General features: G+C 42.2%; 1 protein-coding gene across 2 annotated transcripts in view; it reads left to right on the top strand.

The window, feature by feature from the left end:
• The first annotated feature begins 17,037 nt into the window (after window positions 1-17,037).
• Window positions 17,038-18,228, top strand: part of klf12b (Kruppel-like factor 12b) — a 47,012-nt gene continuing 45,821 nt past the window's right edge. The window contains exon 1 of one of the 2 annotated variants that reach the window (XM_044365762.1): window positions 17,038-17,207. In XM_044365762.1, coding sequence (XP_044221697.1) covers window positions 17,114-17,207 — 94 coding nt within the window. In that variant the 5' untranslated portion in view covers window positions 17,038-17,113. Of the gene's footprint in view, window positions 17,208-17,242; window positions 17,512-18,228 lie in introns of those variants that run through there. The other variant, XM_044365764.1, reaches the window with a different exon arrangement.

Below are 18,228 nucleotides of genomic sequence, written 5' to 3'. Positions count from 1 at the left end.
AACTACCGCAAAAATATTGTGCTTGGGCTTGAAGGCGTCAGAGTCAGCTTTTACATATATATCAAACAGTTATGGTGGATCTGTATATATGAATATATGTGCACATGGCCATAAACCTGGTGGCTGTGGGGAAATACCTTTAACTGAAACATTGAAACAAGCACCTCAAACCATCAATTCCTTCAGGAACTGTGTCTATGCTTGTAATGACATAAATATGCACCATGAATGGCATGTTCCACCCAGAATCCGGTCTACATACTACACATTTTAGCACTATATGGTATTTCTTATGTGAAAACATGAGAATTTACAAAGAAAGTTCAAATGTAAACATGAACATTTCGTTAGAGAATTCAAACATCATTACACCCTACCTGATTAGCGTAGTCACATTTTTTGCTATCGTCTCTGTAATCCACACAATGAGCCTAACAACTCCACACCAAAAGACATAAGACAAACCTCACCATATTCCTGTGATTTTCTCTTACACTAAACCTGCTGCCATACATATTCCACCTGTCTTGTTTGCCTTTTTTTATGATTATGAACATGATTTTGAATGGTGCACAGTGTGATGAGCAATGGTTGAGTATGAGCAAGGATTGGGCTGGCTCATCTTGCTCAGTCTGGCTTTTTTTCCCCCCCAGCTCATATGCTTTCTCTCTTTTACTCTTTCTCCCGCTCTCACTCCTGGTCTGTTTCCTCTCACTCTCTTTGTCTTTGCTGTTTTCTCTTGCTCTGTCTCTGCCAGACCTCTACTTTACACTCCCCCTCCTCCCTCGCCTCCCACCCTGAAACCAACTCCTTGGCAACCAGTTGCAGCGTCTCCCAGAAAGGTAGACAGCCTCTCTGTGGTGCCACAGCAACCCAATGCAACATCAGACAGTGAGGCATGCTACATTATTAACCAGAAACAGCCAAGAGGGGCTGTCGAGGACAGGATCATGGACAGAAGGGAGAGATGTGCAGTAAGGGAAAGAGAACCAGGGGGGTTGTAGTCCAAAACTGGTGGGGTGTTGCAGTATAACTTTCACAGGGGAAAAAGCACTTCCAATCTTGACTGGACATTCATGATCTTACACATAAGCACAGAGAAACACATATGCACACAGTGCGAGCAGTGTGAGCATGTAAGACAGTCACACACACACACACACACACACACACACACACACACACACACACACACACACACACACACAGAAACATTTTGGAGCGGTTACATTCAGCCAAATCCACAGGGGGATCAATAAGGAACATCTGGGTCTGGGGTGGACAGGGCGGCTTTTGTTTGCAGGCAGTACATTGGCCTGACACCTCACCCAGATTCTCTCTGGGTTTCTACATGGGGGGAGGGAGGGAGGGAGGGAAGGAGGGAGGGAGGAATAAGAGCTGGGGGGTGGTAGGGAAGTGATAGGTGTTTGCTTTTCTGCAGGCAAGATTTGTCTGTTCCAAGGCCAAGGATATATTACCAATAGCGCTCATACCAAAGTATTTGTGAGAAAATGTATTTTATTTTTAGATAGAAATAACCTGCTATATTTTTGTGTAATGTTTTGTTATTCTCTATTTTCAAATAATAATAATATAATGTTGCAAGGATTCAATTCTAAACACCTGTCTGGCTGGGTTGGTGATCTGTCAAACAATCATTTAATCAACATGTGAAATCATTTTAGGTATGTGATTTCAGATGTCAAGTTGTCTAATTGATGTCTGTCACACTGGATTGCATAATGGGAGGTCAACATGCAAATTGCACAGTGCAGCTGGCATTTTCAAGCACTGTATTTCAGACACTGTATTTCCTATCATAGTTTCTCTTTATTAGTAGTTTGTAATAATTGTGCATCTTCATAACATTAAAAAAGCAAGAGTCTTTGGCCACGCTAGCGGATCTGTGAGGCTGTACTAAAATGCTAAAATGCACACAATGACAATGTTAACATGCTGATGTTTAGTAGGTAAAATGTTTGCCTTTTTCGCCTTTTTAGTTTAGCATGTTAGCATGCTAAACTAAAAAGGTGAGCTTATTTGACCTGATCTGATTTGACTTGATGATGGCGATGGTCATCGTCAAGTCAAGAGATCACCGATGTGACGACCCCTCTACTCTGCTTGGCCTGCTTGTCTTTTCTCCACCCCTTTCAGGAAGTAGCCAGCAGAATGGAGGCCGTCAGTGGGAAGAGGTTCACCTGGGATGCAGGTTTGGAAAGCCTTTAAAGCTTTTAAGTCTGCTTCCCTCTCTCTCAGCTCCCACATGGTCTGTTGTGTTTGTTTGTTTTGTCATTTCTTTCAGGATCTAACATCTTCATGCATACTCACACTCACCCATGCACCCATGTGCATAACTGATTTCACACATTTTTTCACACCTCATTGACTTGTTTTTAATATTTTCATTTAATGAATTATTTAATTCTTGGCTTTCAACCTTTTTTGTGCTCTCCCTCTGTCTGTGTCTGAACCATGAGCTAGCTCATGACCTCAAATGTGGCTAAAAACATTTCAGTGATATACAGTGAATGAAAAATATCAAAAATATTTCCAAGCCAAGTTAAAAAGTGACAAAGCTGGGGAGTTGGAATGAGCGCTGATTACCACCATGGCTGGAATAACCCACTTGGGGGCCCTGGGGCAAAATTGGGCTGTGGGTCCCTATTTGCCTCACACTGTACATTGTATCTTGTTTAAATGTATCTTGTCGCCTTTAACCACCCTTTAAGCACCCATTAGGTACAGCGTAAACTGCAGACTACTCAGAAAGCAAGCTTCAGTATTATTTTACCCAGAATTCCAGTTCTGGAACAGGACCCTGCCCCAGGTGAACTGTGGCTCCATGGGTATAGATTTCAGTATGGATAGTAGGGACATGTCCCTACCAATATCAAGGTGTTGCTGAATTGTCCCTACCAATATTTTTGCTACTGGTATTTCTAGTTTAAACATTTCAAACGTCACAGAATTGAAAATGTCTTCACTGGACAAAACTAACATTAGTCTGTTGATATTATATTTAATTTCAGGTGTGAGGTGTTAGCTAATCTGTGATTGAAAATTTTTCCACAGTGGCACAAAAAAATAGTGTCCATGGCATTTATAACTGCCACTGCACACTTTCTGCTAACAATCTCACAATGCATGTCACACTTTGTAGATGCAAAAATGACTGTACTGTGACTACATATGTGTCATTGATGACTTAGGAATTAGTGTCCAAACTCTCAATTTGCTGCTCAAGAGTGCACTATTGGATGTATATTATAGAGACAGTGGTGGATGAGTGAACTCTGGAGGGATTTCAGACAAACCTTGTGCACAATATAAACTGATATGATATGAGGTATTAAAACTACATTTTGATATAGGGACCCTTTACTTAAAGATACAGAAGCAGCCACAAGTTTATAATATTTATTTTTATTATATACTTTAGTGCTACATACACTTACTGAACACTTAATTAGGAACACCTGTGCAATCTAATGCAATCCAATACAACAGTTCTGACATAAGTTCTGCTTTTACAAAACTTTTGTCCAACTTGAGGTTGCAAAATATCAGGAACACCCACTACGACTTCAATAATAAACATAAAGTAGAATTATCACTTTATGACAATGTCAACAAAAACTGAAAATGTATAAGTAAGTAAATGTATAATAATTGCACAGGTGTTCCTAATAAAGTGCTTGCTGAGTGTATATTCCCAGACAAATGTGCAATTAGTCAAATTTCTACAAACTAATCGACAGACTGGGGGAAGTTGGGGATCTTCAGTGTCCATAAGACAACAAGAGAAGCACCACCTGTAGATATTCAAAATTAAAAGTAAATTCATCACAATAAAGGGTATAATGTATGACTGATGAGTGAGACACTGTCGGAGCATAACAACTATTTTAACTGTGGCTGGATAACAGACGATTGAACTGTTAGGAACAAAGAGGCTGTGAACAACACAGATGGTAAACTTTGTGAAACCATTCACACGCTTCATTGTTGAACACACATCACAAATAGTTAATGCATGTTGAAGTGCATCTGTCAGTAAAGGTCTGAACATGATTAAAAGGAATACTGAAACGATTACTCCGCCGCTTGTATCGTGGGAAGCTTCTCGTAGTATCCTTGACTGTGCTGCAACAAAAGAGAAACATCATCTATTCTTCATCAGGTAGTTGAGTCTCTGGCAGCCCACCCCACTGCATGTTCCAGGAGAGATGAATGTACTCTCCTCTGTCTGCTCCGCACTTTAAACAGGGAGAAATACACAAATGTTGAAATGGAGCGACAGAGAGAGCACAAATAAAAGCTGGGGAGGACTGAAATGGAAAAAAAAAAACGTAGAGGAGATGAGAGAGGCTGAAGTGGAGAGAGAGAGGGGGGGAACTAAAAAACAAAGTGAGAGTTGGAGGCTGGTTTACATACACACAGAGAGAGAGAGAGAGAGAGAGGGAGAAGGGGAGAGAGAGGAGGAGAGAGGAGAGGTAATGAGGCCAGTGACTGGCTTTACACCTCGTCTCTGTGGAAACTAATTGGGAGAGAGCTGGAGGGCACTAATTTGAGCACTCTGCTGGGTAAATGTAGTGCAACGAACTATGAAGGGTAAATCAATGTACTACCTCTCCCTACGCCTCGCTTTCCCTCTTTCTACACCTCTTCCCTCCCCACCCCTCCATTATTGTTTCCTAATAAAAATTCCATTGACTTCAACTATGCTTGTGGGCATAAAGGTATCGACCTGGGTAGATATAATACGTGCTGATAAGGTACAGCTCACCGCAGAGGAGTTCAGCTAGTTAGCTAGAAAGAAAAAAAAAAACACAACTGAATCATCAGACCCAAGATCTCTGTTCAGTTAGACTGGTACCATGAGGTGCCGGCATGTGGCATTGTTCCTGAGAGCTCAGCTTTACAGTACATACTGTAGTGAAAGCAGGGTTGTGTGATCAGCCAATACATTCCCCACTGGTTTGGAGATACATTTTCTTTGTGTATCAGAGGGGATGCAATGATCAAAACGCAGCAATGCACAGAAAGTATTATATACAGCATGTGTGTGTGTTCTCTTCCAGGGTGGTATGCTGTCTGGTGGGAGAGAAGGAAACAGAATGTATAGTTACCCCCTGTAGAGAACCCAAGGGTGGCTGAACAAGGAGCCAGAATTTGGGAGGTCTTAAGGGGAATTATCCTCACCCTCAGGCTTGGGGATATAGTGGGCTTTTCAGCCTCACATAAGAGAGGAGCCCGGCTCGCATCGACATACACAGAGAAATTCAACAATGCTGAGAGGAAAAAAAAAGGAAACAAAGACTGAGCTATGTGCTTAAATAGAAAGAGGAGTTTCAGCACTTTATTATTCATCAGATACAGAAGTTCTAATTTGAAGTGCACGCATATCCTTTATGTATGTCAATTGTTGTTTCTTATTTGTCAATTGTTGGAAATTTGAAATTAAAAGGACAAAGAAGTTGCTGCCTTTGAGCGAAAATGTGCGACTACAGTGTAGTGAGTGATTATGTGTGTTTGTCTAACTCCACCTTTCATTGTGGTACTTGGAGGATGCTGATCTGCTCTGTTCAGCGCCATCTGCCCCCCTCTCTGGGCGACTGTGCCTTGCAGCTTGGCCCCCTGGGAAATAGCTGTGGATAAGTTATTCAATTAGAGGGGCATTATTGGCCCGCTCTCTCAGAGGACAGAACTGATGATGCTGTGATTATACTGCTCTGCATTCCTTTATGGCTCTCAGACCTCTGTGTGTGTGTGTGTGTGTGCATGAGCGCTTGTGTGTGCATTCTTATACTTAGACATATACACACTTTGTGGCACAGCGGGTGTGTTTCTGAGTGTATGTGTGCAACTGCAAATCAACAAATAATGTTTGTGGGGTGAATGGATATGGAGAGGCGGGTGGGGGTTGAAAATAGTGGTCTATCAGAGATGCTTGGGTGATTTCAAATGAGCCCACCTAAGTTTGAATTGAAACACAAACACACACACACACACACACACACACACACACACACACACACACACACACACACACACACACACAAACACATACAGGCTGACCATGGAGAGGATGGAGGCGTGCCCCTTCTGAGTGACTAATCAGTGTGAGCTTTTTTAATCATCCTTTATCACAGAAAATATCTGAGTTACAGTAGATGAGTTAACACATTGTACCCGGAGTTGTCATCCTGACATCTTGATAACAGTGAGCGATCATTTGACCACAAGTTTTCAGATTCATACTGGAGTCAGATGATTTCTTTTGTCACTAGAATTGTGGTCGAAAAAAGAAACAACATGGCTTGAGACAAAGAAATGGTAGGAGAGACATCTCAGCAGGCCAACACAGGGGCCCACACACCCAAATCCAAACACATCCCCTCTCTGCGGACCAGTGAGGTGGTCTTTAAAGTGCTGCCATGATGGGTCTGCCCTATCTGCCCAGTGCAGACCCACAGATGCCCTCCCGGGGGACAGGCTAGAGGGGAGCAGGGCAGCGGGCCTGGAGCCTCATCTGCTCTGCCCAGAATACAAATAGGTCAGTGTGTGGTGGGAGAGGAGGGGCACAGGGAGGGACACACACACACATACACACACACACACACACACACTGACCATGAACAAGAAGGGGTCCTGCCAGCTGAATTCCTCCATTGGCCATGATGGGAAGGGCCATCTGGTATCAATGTGGGGAAGTCAAGCAAGCTTGTGAGTGTGCACACATTCACACCCACACATACACACACACACACACAGCAGACATGATTTTGTTTTATCCTGAAGAGATTCAGGGCAGCACCTGAACATCGTGTCAGCGACCTCTCATTCAGTGTCTTCAATACAATCCTCGCCTCCCAGTTGCGAGACACATTGCCACCTTTCACACTATTCAACTTGGACAGATATGCTACGCATTCAGCTGTCTGTTGCTTGACTAATGCTAACATCATGTCCACTGCATGAAAACATCCTTGTAATGACGCAATGCGTTTACTCCTGCATTTTTGCTTGTCCTTGTTAATCATTCATGAACAATCTTCTTATTGAAACCATAAAACAAACTGTGTGTGAGTGTTAAAGAGAAAGCATTTGATGAAAGTTTTTTTTTAGTTTTACATATTGTAAAGGACCAAGCTAAACTGTAATTTAAGCCCACTCACAACCAATGCAATTATATTTAAAGTTAGATTCTTGTTATTAGAATTCCAGTACATATGTAGATGTATTACAGCTTTTTCACCAAAAAAGCCTTTTTTTCAGACAGAAACCTGGAACTAGTTACCTTTACAACGATTCCTAACCCCCCATAGATTGGAATTCCAAGTACCCCTGGACAACATTTAGTCCCTGTTTTGACCCTGCTCTTGTAACTACAGTTTGATTAAATTTTTTGCAGAACTGTGCTCAATCTTTCAGATTTCTCCTGTTTTGGAAATTCCTGAAAGTAAGAAAAACTTTAGCCAGGGTAAAAATAGACATTGTTTCGCTGTGATGTAATCCTGTGGCCGTATTCTAAAGTTTTCTTTTTACTGCTGGTACAGGCTCAACATATCACTGAAATGGGAAACTCATTTATTTTGGCTTAATATCAAAACCCTGGCCTGATGAGGGAAGGCTTGCACGGAGTAAATCAAGTAGAAAATAAGCAGGGTTGAATTATTTTTAAAAGCCAGCGTGCTATTAAGCCAGAGCGGGCCTGTGGCAGCAGCTCATGAAAAGAAAACATTTCAGGGTTTTCCATCATATAATTTCTTGTTCTTAATATCATCACCTCGTGATACCTAAACAGAAGGACAGCGCTTTACATCAGTCTGCTGCAGAAATGTGCGAAAACATGTGCGCCATAAAAAGTGTGCGAGACCCCTGCTGTAGGCAGTATATCTGCCAGCCGCAACGTATGAGAGTTGACGAGATCTGGACAAGCACTACTTTTCATGTACTTTGTGCTGATGTTTCAGACACTAAACTCCAACTTACAGAGATGGATCTGCAAAATGAACCTTCAAAATCACATTAACAGTAAGCTTGGAACAAGGAAATGATTTGTCTGCCAGACATTCACATCCTCTTATACGGAGATGCTGCAATTGAAATTATTACGACTTGAGCCTTCCCTCCTGCACTTGCATTAGCGAGATAAGTTCTGCTCCATGGCTTGCAAATATCTCAAGCATCCTTGTCTCCACCCACCACAGTCTTATGTCTGGACAAAAAAATCATTTGTTGTGCAGCAATCTGTGTCTTTTTGATTAACACCCCCATTCTAGTTCCTTGGCGTGCCCCCGCCTCACCTCTCTTTCTTCCTCCTCTTCCCTCTCTACGCATATCCATCTCTATGATTATTTAAGCGGGTGCCAGAAAAACACTGTGACCCGTCTAATTTGGGCTGTGTGAGAGAGGAGAGAGGAGAGAGGGGCCCTGCGATTCTCCACACTCCCTTTTACCGAGCAGGGAAGTGGCGGGTGAGAGAGAAGCTGTTGCCATGGCTACCTGCTGGCAGCTTCTGTCCTTGTGTTTGGAGAGCACTGGCTGTTCCCTCTCTACCCAACGCCTGGGAGGGAGGAGAGGGGAGGGAGAAGGAGGTGAGGGAGGAAGGAGGTGAAGGAGGGAGAGTCTGGGAGGGGTCGAGCTGCCAAAGGGGAACAACACGAAGTCTCTCCGCCACAAAACCAAAGGGTGACTGGCTGGGAAGAGAGCAACAAAAGAGCAACAGTGACGGCTCTGGTGGCTGATCAGCCCCTGCTCCACACACACACACACACACACACACACACACACACACACACACACACACACACACACACACACACACACACATATGCCAGTGTTGATGACAGGCTTGACAGCTGCGGCGGGATGTGGAGGAGTGGCAGTGGATAATTGCTTCAATGCTGCCATACAATTCAGGTGTCTCCATTGCTATGTGAGGAGGCTGATCTCTCAGCCACGACTCATTGTATCATCTGGATGAAATCAGAGCAATGTAGAGCTCAATCAAACCAAAAGATCAATATCCTCATCATCTTCACTGGCTTGGTTTAAGTTGCTGGGATTGATACCACCATGGTATTTCTTGAAGCACTTTCCATACATACATAAGTGAGTCATGTATGCCATGTGTAGGCTTGTGTCGTAGGCTCCACCTTGGGTCAAGCCACCCAGTAAGATGATCTAGGTAATGGATACGGAGCTAGCAGTTGTTACTTTTCTAGCTACTCTCTCATTTTTTTAAGCTCAGAAGCTTTAGTTACTTTGTCAACTAATCCAAACTATTTCCATCTTTTCTTTTGTCTCATCTTATTTGCAGAGTAAAAAATGTGAGACGCTCCCCTCCTTGAATGTCTCCCTGTGTCCATCAGTGCTTGCTTGTTCGCGACTCTGTGTGTGTATCTCTGTATCAGTGTTAAAGTTCATCCTAGGAGTGTGTGTGCAAGAGAGAGAGAGAGAGAGAGAGAGAAAGCTTTGCGGTTGCTATTAGACACGTCGTGCTGAGGCCCCGGTGGTCATGCTGAAGCGTCTCCCTCCCCGCCCCCGCCCCCCCTGGCAGGAGGCTGACCTTGGCAGGGCCTGACAGAGAGCTGGCCTGGAGGGGGATCCATGGAGCTCCACGCCAGCCCACTGAGCCAACCCACTCAGTCTGTGCAGGTGTACTGACGCCTGGACAAACACACACACAAACGCACGCACACACACACATGCATATCCACTGGACCAGTGGAGGCCCCCTGAGCAAGCAGATGTCCTAACGCTCCATTTCTCCGTGTTACCTTTCTTCTGGATTTTTTTCTCTTGCTGGTTCTCTTATTTTGCTTGTATCTCGTTTTCATTTGTGACTATCTTACTGTATTCTTGACCTCTACTGTACTTGTACTTATTGCACTCCCCACTTATAGCAATGGTACATAAAGATCGTAGAAATGGGGCTCAATCACGTTTGCTAAATGTGACACTCTAATAGTATCTTTTATTTATAAACACGAGATAATTTCAGCTATTTCTGTCTGTTTGGTGAACAGGGGTGGATTAAATGATTTGAGGGCCCTAGGCAAACTCAGTCATGGGGCCTCCTTCGTGTCTTATTTTCACCCTTTCTCTTGTTGAGAATGTTGGTATTGGTGGTGGTAGACAAAGTGCTCAAAACTTTAAACTATTAATATCACACTAACAATACTCTGTTAAAAGTAGAAGTCCTACATTCAAGATTTTACTTTAAGTGCAGAAGTATTATTAGCACAATGCACATACATTTACTTAATGTCTGTTCAAGGAGGAGCTCATTTCAGCTGCTTTATATACTGCTGGACAGTTTAATCTATAATAATGCATCATATCTTATTTGGTGATTGTATATTTTGCGTGTAGAATCTCAATCTGTAGAGTAACCAGTAACAAGCTGTCAGTAACAAGATGTAGTAGAATGACAAGTACAGTGTTTCCCTCTGAAATAGAAGGAACCGAATCCCTCCCAGTAGAAGTTGAGAAATGGAAATATTAAAGTAAAGTACATATACCTTATAACTGCAAGCCTAACATTTGAGTAAATGTACTTACTTTTCAACATATGGAGTCATTTACCAGGTTTTTCCTCTGTGTCTCTGACATGAACTGCTCACTGAACCAGCCAGTGAAAAAAACTGAATTAATTTACTCAAGTGAGGTACTTTTAATTTGAAAATTTTCATTTTATGCTACAATAAAGTTATACTCCACTACATTTGCAGGTTAAGATTTTTGATTCAAAGTGATAAAATATGATGTATCATTATAAATTAAACTACTCAGCAGCATATAAGTTAAAATCATGTTAAAATTAACATTCAAATGTTTCTTATAAGGCAATATGTCTGTAATAATAATGTAACATAATATAATGCAGAGTAATACTTTGAATGCAGGACTTTGGCTTGTAATGGAGTATTTCTATATTGCAATATTACATTGCAGTGTTGTTGCACTCCTCTGTCCTGAAAGCAGTTTTCTTTTCTTATAGGCTACTATTTGATTCTCCTTCTTCCTTGCATGCAGTTTTTTTATATTATCATCATTGTCTTTGTCTGTTTTCATGAGGGTTTGGGGGGGGAAGAGGGTCAGTGCTCCCATCATCTAGCAAGTGAGTCGATGCGACAGAAACGTGTTAGTAACTGTGGTCCTGCTAGTTGTTTCAGGGGGAGCAACGGAAAAGCAGATCACCTTCAGGAGTTTTACCCTTCCTCTCTGTTTTTTCTTTTGAAATCGTGACAAACTGTGATAACTCTGTTCCACTGTGTGATGTTGTGCTGAATTGCACATTACCTCCGTAAGTTTCTGCCTCCTTAGCAACATGTGAGTTGAGTTGTGCACAGGTCGCAGATCCTAATCCAGGGGGGCTTAGGGGCCCTTATGTACGTAATTTTGGGTATAACGAGCAGTAATGAGTAAAGAGTATTAGTTTGGGGCCCCAGGCAGTTGCCTACCTTACCTAATGGTGAAGTCCGCCCCTGTTGGTGAACCAGCCAGTGTCACAGACCATACGGTGCAGAATGCCTGGAATCTATTGGTTGATGATAGATGCACATGAATAAATATAAGTGTATGTACGAATCAATAATTTACTCCTTATAGGTCTCTTCACCAGTGTTCATAATGATAATAACCATGTGGCAGATAGCACGTATAACTTAAGAGAGGCCAATACATCCGGGAGCTTGGATACATCTGACATGGAGGTCCCAGTGGATTTATAAACTTAGTGCAGTACAGTACATTCTTACATGTGCAGCATCCATTTCCAGGTCCAAACTCTCAGCTGGCATTATTCACTGTGGAAATTGGGCAATCTGTTGAAACAAATCATCAGACTTACATTAAATTACTTCAAAGTCACTGAGGCATTGCATCATATAAGAAGTGGCCCCTCTGAATCAGCTGCAGCACCGGAAAAAACACAAGTAAGGCAGTCCTTCATGTTTAGATAATTAAACAGATATGAGTTAAGGCAACAGTCCTCAACCAGCTGATTGTGTATTGTCTTTCTTTCACTCCCTGATGAAGTTGATGAAGTGTTCTAAAAAGTCTTAAGTCTCCCTCCAGTCAAAAATGTGTTGTGCTTCTAGTTTCTTCAGTTGGATGTTTCAGTTTCTCTGTGCAGAATGATGTATGTGCAGAGTTTGACACTAGAAGACAGTTTCATATTTTTGCTAAAAGTGGAAAGTCTCTCTGATTTCACCCAAATTCTCAGATGAAGACACGTTCATATGAGGTGATTTTATGACATCACAATTAGTTTGGAAACCAACTGTGATCAAATATGAAAGTTCAGCAAGTGTGATTAGGAAAGCATCCAGTGCACTCTACTGATGGACTTTTCAGAGACATCTCATGTAAAGCAGTTCAACTTTGACGAAAAATGAAAAATATTTGCATATTCATAGATTCTGGATTTTATGATGAAGGAGAAGGAGTAGATGTACTTTGATCAATTTTCAAGTAGTTTATTTTTGTGTAGAAACCATATCAGACACAAATTATTATTCCAAGCAGATAATTTGTATGTCTTGAAAAATGTCTGCAGAGGAATCTCTAAAGATGAAGACGATGATTTTTTATTTTTGCAACATCAATATTAATTCAATATGAACTGACCATACAATCAAGGATTTTTTTCCTTTTAAAACTGCAAAAGTTGCCTTAAGCGATTCTGGTATATTTTTAATATTCCCTCAACAATGACCATTTACCACTAAATGTTTTTTTCCACTGTTTTCTGCCTTAGACATGAAAAACAACATTCTTACATATGCTAATTATATACATTAGGCTGCTGAGCATCCCTGACTATATAGCATATATCTTTTTTGATTGACGGCTTAATGTGTCTGTTCTGAGCGACACATAATGATGTGCTGCAGGGAAAAAAGCAACAGTATTCGCTGTTATTTCTGTTTTTAGCGAGGCAGCAGCAAACTTTACACCTTGTTGAGAAAAGTAATTACAGGAGAATTGTGATTGTATGCAGCTGTGAGATGCAGCATTTACTCAGGTTTTCTCAAAATTGAATTAACGCTGAGATACACAACGGTTCCGCAGATTTCAGCAAAACCAAGTAAATACACAAATGTATACAGTTCTACAAAATACCAGAGTGGAGCCTTACATCAAAAATATTGTGCAACGTACAGTGTTAGTACCCTCCTTTGGCAAATCTGTGTTATTTTTCACACAAAGAAAAAGAGTAATAACATGCATCATTCCTCAAATTTTGTCAGAATCTTTGAAGACATCATGCATGACAGGCGGGCAGACAGACGAACAGGCTGAGCCCAGTCCATTGTACTCCTCAGATTTCATTTTGTAGGACAAAAAAATGTGACTTGTGAGGCTGAGAGCAAGCTCCTCTCATTTTGCTTATGTTGCCCAATTGTGTTGGGCATTCATAGTGGGAACAGTGTGGGACTGCCGGGGATAGAGGAGAGAGGCTCAAGAGGTGAGCACTTTATTGCCTAGAAACCAGCGCTGTCTGACATTATGAATATACTGTGTATTCTAATCTATCCAATTTTCAAGGTTTCAAGTTGATTCTTCACTCTCACTTTTCTCTTGCCACTTCACTTTTTGAATTGTAGTTTTGTTTCCACATCCTCTCAATTGTATAACTCTTATTACTATTCTATTTAAAGCCAATATGAAATGTTTAAAAATGGGCCACAGATTCACTTGCACAGTGTGTCCTCTCACTCAAAAAGGAAGGACAGGAAGGAGAGGACACATATATGCTTTTCATGGATAATTCTTGATTATAGTCATATTTTCTAGCTGAAGCCGCAGTCCTCCGTTTCCCACCACCCCTCTGTTCCCACTCCCTCCCTCCTGACTGTGCAGTAACAGGTTGTGTTTAGCTTCTCTGCTCCCTACTTCCTCGTCTGGCATGTCTGTTCTTTCAGTCCAGAGTCTAAAGTTCAGCCAGAGACAACAGGAGGGGAGCATCACGTCGCTCACTCTCAGCATTTCACAACACTTTCTTTTTTTTTCTTCTTTTTTGCTAAGTCAAATACAGGCTTCCTGTATGCTGTAAAGAATGCTTGCCCCCTCAGCGTAGACATTTTGTAGTGTGACTAAATGATGAATGATCTTACAATAATTTGATGAGATTGGGTTAGATGATGCAAGGGAGAAGTGTGTAATGATAATGCTAGTCTTGATGTCTTACAGCTTATTATGGCGCTCTGCAAATGATCCCCCCAGACACCCACGCTGCCTTTGAACCGCTCCCACCCCAGGGTGACGCATTAGCAACCTGTCTGGGGTTGACGTAGCCTTGGTAGAGGCCCCTGCATCTCAGGTGCTTAATAAGCCCTACTGGGGCACCGGGAAGAAGCTGGGAGCCCCGACTTGAGCACCCTACCCCCTTCAGATACCTCCCTTTGCATACCCAATCCATCCCTCCTGTGACCCCTCCCCCAAGTCCCTCAGACCATCTCCCATCATCCTCTCTCATACGTCCTCCTCTTCAGCGCATCTCTGTAGCTTCCTCCCCACGTTTCCGTCCACACTCCTCCCTCCTCCACCTCCCTCGCATTGCCTGTTTGTGCTCCACGCTGCCTTGCCTTCCTTCAACACATGCCAGGACTCCTGGGGCAACAGTTACACAGCCCAGGATGTCATTTGAAAAAGCTCCTCAGGACGTCATTATAAGGATCATCACTGGGCCTTACGGCTGATGTTGCATTAGTGTTCCATCACACACACAGCCTTCAAAATGCCTATTAACTAGCCAGCACAATCATCAGGCAAATCAGATTTTTTCTCTGAGATTGGTGTGTCATATTGATCTGAAATTGACGATTCTCATGTATCGGTGCTTTCAAGACCATAAGATGTAATTTGGACTGCAATTATACAGCATCGGGCAGATTCACTGAATGCATGAAACAACAGGTAATGGGATAGTTATGCTGAGAAGAGACTGACAGTGGAGGAAGGTTGACAGTAAGCAAAACGTGTTGCATTAGCTTCAATTGCCACAAGTTGCACAGGCTTGATATTCTCACATTGCTTCATTTGTCACTTCCTGTTGGTCAGCAGTATGTCACATAATGTATTCCAATTCTGTGAGTATGTCTTTTCCACCACATTTGTGGTTTCTTTATTTTTGTTCCTCTTACATCTGCTCATTTATAATGAAACCAGTTTGAGTGTTGAATGGGTAATGACCATTCCAGTATTCTACCTGAATTTAACGAAACAAGATGCCGTGAGCATTTAGCTGTGTGTTCAATAGCAGTTCAATTTTGCTCAAGTTCAGCTCTATTTGTGGTATTTTAGGTGGCTGTGCTTATGGATATTGTAGTGGGTGTCATGGAAACCAGACAAAAAAAATTTTTTTTGCAGGTTTACTGACGATAGAAGTTGTGGCCTTTTTTTCAACCCTGTGCAATAAAAATATGGGTGAAATGGACTATTATACTGGCACCAGATTTAATATAGTTTTTAAAATGTATTCAAAAGTTTAATCTTAAGAGAATGATATTTAAAATAATTTCCCATCACAAGACCATCCATCCATCCATCCAAAAGTCCCTCTTCCTCTATTGGACACCTCCTATCCAGGCAGCCACAAAATACATTTTTTAATTCACCCCTATACAATCACCCAGCCATCCCTCTATCCAGCCTATCCAACTCTATTAATCTAGTCTTTCTTTCTCTCCATCCCTTTCATGCCATCCTCTCGTCTCCATCCAACCATTTTATCCTCCATTCATGGCAAACAGAAGACATACAGTATCTGAAGTGAAACAGAATGAATATTAAGTGGGTAGCAGTTGGACCAGCCTCACTGTACTACTGTAAATAGTTACATATTTCCTCTCTGCCTCTCTCTCCCTCTTCATCATCTCTGGCCCTGTCAATCACCGTTCTCCAGCTCCGTGATAAGTCTGCACCGTGTAAAGTGGTATGAGCTTCATCAGCCATGCAGATGAGTCCTGTTTCCTTTACCTTAATTAGAGCTCCCGGGGGACTGACTGTGGGCACTGAGCAGCATCAGCATCAGCCTCTCATACCACAGAGATGCCTTTCATCCAGTCGGAAAACGCCAGGAGGAGAACTGTACAGTGGTTCAGGGACTGAACAGAATGGAATTTAAAAGCAGCAGCATTATGAGGAAATATTCCTGCATGTTGGTCAAGGTTGGTGACTCAAACACCAAGTGGCAATTTCAGGAGCAGAAACGAAAAGCCAACAGGAAGAAAGGAAATAGCTGCACTATTATTCATGCAAAGTTATTAGTCAATCAAAAGAAAATGTATTTAAAACAATTTTGATAAGCAATTAATCTTTAATGTCATATTTAAACCAACTTTTGGGTCTATTTTCCGGAATCATATCAAGAAAATAATAAAAATATGAAATTGAATTGGTTTATCAAGATGGTGATAACAACTGATTAAACACTAGATAATAATTACATAAACTGGTAAATCGATTAATCGTACGGTCTATGCAATTTATAATACACGCACGCACGTAGGCACGCACGCACGTAGGCACGTTACACACACTCACACACACACACGCACACACACACACACACGCACACATCATATATGGATCATGAAAGGACTAGATGAAAAATATCCATCCTCCATATAGATTAATACACTTGTAATTTATATTGTCAAAAATACTGATTAAGCCTTAAAATGCCCATATTTCATCATGAAAAAAAAATAACATCAAATATTTTATTAAAATGAATTTAACATTTTTATTAAGTGTAATATTTACAGTAGCTCTGTCAGTCTTAAACATTTGACATTTATATGCCGTACAGTGAAAAACACTGAAGAGGAAATAATGATCAAATGATTAGTTCATAAGTAATAATTACACGAGTAAACAACTACCTTGTAAATCTGACACCGTTAAAATAATGATGTTTTCATTTCTTCACGTTCACCTTCCTTCCGTCCCCTTTAAACGGGGAGGTGCTCCGGTGCTCACCCCCAGCCCGGGGCTCTCCGCCGCTCTGCGGGAGGGGTAGAGAGGGAGTTCGGGCTGGCTGAGAGCGGACTCGTCGGAAACCTCCCCGGAGGGGCCCCGTGTAATTCGATGCATGCTGTTAAAGCTTAGACTATATTGTCTTCCCTTTGCTTATGAAGCCTCCACCCACCGGCCCACCCTACATTTAGCGGATCATGTGACTCGGGGTAAGTCATTTGCAAGTACAACAGTTCTCTGTGCGCTCCCATTCATTTCCTGAGAACTGCCTGAGCAGAGCAGCTGAGAGGCAGAAGGGGAGGGAGCTGCTCACTCACATACACTCACACTCACACACACACACACACACACACACACACATTATCACACACACACACACATACACACATACACACGTACATACAAGCAGAGTGAGAGGAGAGGAGAGGAGAGGGAGAGGAGGAGAGGAGACAGAGAGGACTGTAGAAAGGAAAACAGTCTCCTAGTCTCCACGGCTCTGCAGCTTCTGACAAGGTCTGTGCATTTTTCTCGTCCTGTTCCTCTGCTGGCTGCTGCTGTGTGCTTCATTTGTCACGTTGCTGGGCTTTGTGCTTGTGTTCACTTGCATCTCGTTCAGCTGTCATTGCTCTGTCAAAGCAGATGACAACTCAGATCACCTCTGGCATTGTGTTTGGTGTCTGTCAGTGGGGGAAAACAAGAGACCCTGCATGCTGCTGACTGGACAAGTAACACATATTTCCAATGTAAATTCATAAGCTGTCATGACAAGAGTAAAAAAAAAAAGTGATTATACACTGACTGAGTTTGGGCACGGGCAGCATCCTGACTTTACCGTGCCGGTGATTCCTCACATTTGCTCGTTTCTTATTTCTCACTTATTTACCCTGAAAACAACTTCAAAACATATCAGCTTATCGGTGTTGAACTGCTGTAGAGAAACTAACTGAATGTCTTGGTGGGGAATATGAGAGTGTGAACTGAGACAGCAGCCGCACTCTCTCTCTCTCTCTCGGCGCTTCTTGCTGGTAAAAAGTTTGCTGCTTGTCAGAGTTTTGTGCATGTCTTAAGAGAGTTCAGTGTGTGTGTGTGTGTGCATTTGTGTGAAGCATTGTGTGTGTGACAGGCTTGTTTGCCCACTGTAGCAGCTTAGAGACAGAGAGACGAGGCTGTTAGCAACGGGTTAAACATTAGGAGGCTCGGGTAGCGGAGGAAGGACACTGGGGGGGGGAG

This window comes from Thunnus albacares, chromosome 11, assembly GCF_914725855.1.
Source record: "Thunnus albacares chromosome 11, fThuAlb1.1, whole genome shotgun sequence".
Classification (NCBI taxonomy): domain Eukaryota; kingdom Metazoa; phylum Chordata; class Actinopteri; order Scombriformes; family Scombridae; genus Thunnus; species Thunnus albacares.
This window is presented reverse-complemented; position numbering and strand designations above follow the sequence as displayed.